The 1,205-nt window shown below is 62.5% G+C and overlaps 1 protein-coding gene across 1 annotated transcript in view; it reads left to right on the top strand.

Moving 5' to 3' along the window:
- Nucleotides 1–188: 188 nt before the first annotated feature.
- The window catches only part of RCC1L (RCC1 like), a 41,609-nt gene continuing 40,592 nt past the window's right edge, over nucleotides 189–1,205 (top strand). The window contains exon 1 of the mRNA XM_006918526.3: nucleotides 189–650. Coding sequence (XP_006918588.1) covers nucleotides 327–650 — 324 coding nt within the window. The 5' untranslated portion in view covers nucleotides 189–326. The remainder of the gene's footprint in view (nucleotides 651–1,205) is intronic.

The raw sequence follows: 1,205 nt of genomic DNA, 5'->3' as shown, positions 1-1,205 counted from the left end.
AAAAAAAAAAGCGCGCACGCCCGCCCGAGCCAGGCTCAGCAAACGTGCGTTGAGCAGGAACGTGAGTTAAGGCTGGACGCCGGAGCTCGGACAACAGTCGCGCACTAGACACGCAGGGCCAGGACCAGGTCCTCACCGCCAGCTCAAAAAGGATTGGCAATACCTGGCTCCGCCTAGCCCTCCCGGCCCGCTGAGCCTTTGCCTGCCCTCAGCCCTTTTGCCTTCAGCCAGTAGTGAGCGTGATCGCGGGCTCTTCCGCCGGGGCGTGGGGTCAAGGGTTACGCAAAATGGCGGCGCCCAGGGGCTGCTGAGGCGTGAAGCAGAGGATGGCACTGGTAGCGCTGGCGGTGGGACCTCGGCTGGGGCGCCGGCTGACGGGTCCGGGACCCGGGCGAGGGCACTGGACCGCGGCCCGGCGCTCCCGGAGCCGGCGCGAGGCGGCAGAGGCCGAGGCAGACGCGCCCGTGTTCCAGTACGTGGGCGAGCGTGCGGCCCGCGTCGACCGCATATTCGTGTGGGGCTTCAGCTTCTCCGGGGCACTGGGCGTGCCCACCTTCGTGCTGCCCGGCTCCGGGCCCCAGCCCCGCGCCGGCTCGCGGCCGCCCCGCAGGATCCAGCCGGTGCCCTACCGCCTGGAGCTGGACCAAAAGGTGCGGGCCGCGGCTCCATTCCTCCCACTCCCCTCGGCCCTTGGCCCTCTTTGAGAAGTTGGAGACACTGGGTGGTCAGATTTGGGGGAGAACGACCCTCGAGCGGGCTGCAGACCCAGGAGGGGAGTCGTTAGGGACACTGCCAGTATTTACCGAATGGCTGAAACATGCTGGGTGGTGTGGCTGGCTAGCGTCATTCGCACATCATCCTGGGAGTCGGGGTTGTCACCGCAGGAGAGGAAAGGGAAGCCCAGAGGGTTTTAAGCCAGAGGCCCCAGGTCCCACAGCTAGTAGGTACATGTGCTGTGGGATTCGCACTCTGGCCAGCGTGACTCCAGAAGTTGTTAGGAAAGGCAGTTTTTCAAAAAGTCAGCGAAAATATGAGCTGGCTGGAGTCGGTGAACAACTCGGAAAGGAAATGTTAGCTGGCGCAGTAACAGGATGAGAGAGGAAGGATGAGCGTTCTAAACACATTAGAATGGTTGCACAAGAGGTCTCTCTCTGACTTAGTTTTGAAAAAAAATGCAGCAAAAGATAGCTAAGGGGGGGCTACTT

Source organism: Pteropus alecto, unplaced genomic scaffold (assembly GCF_000325575.1).
Source record: "Pteropus alecto unplaced genomic scaffold, ASM32557v1 scaffold68, whole genome shotgun sequence".
Lineage (NCBI taxonomy): Eukaryota > Metazoa > Chordata > Mammalia > Chiroptera > Pteropodidae > Pteropus > Pteropus alecto.
The sequence above is the reverse complement of the archived record's forward strand: the minus strand, read 5'-3'. Positions and strand labels throughout refer to the sequence as shown.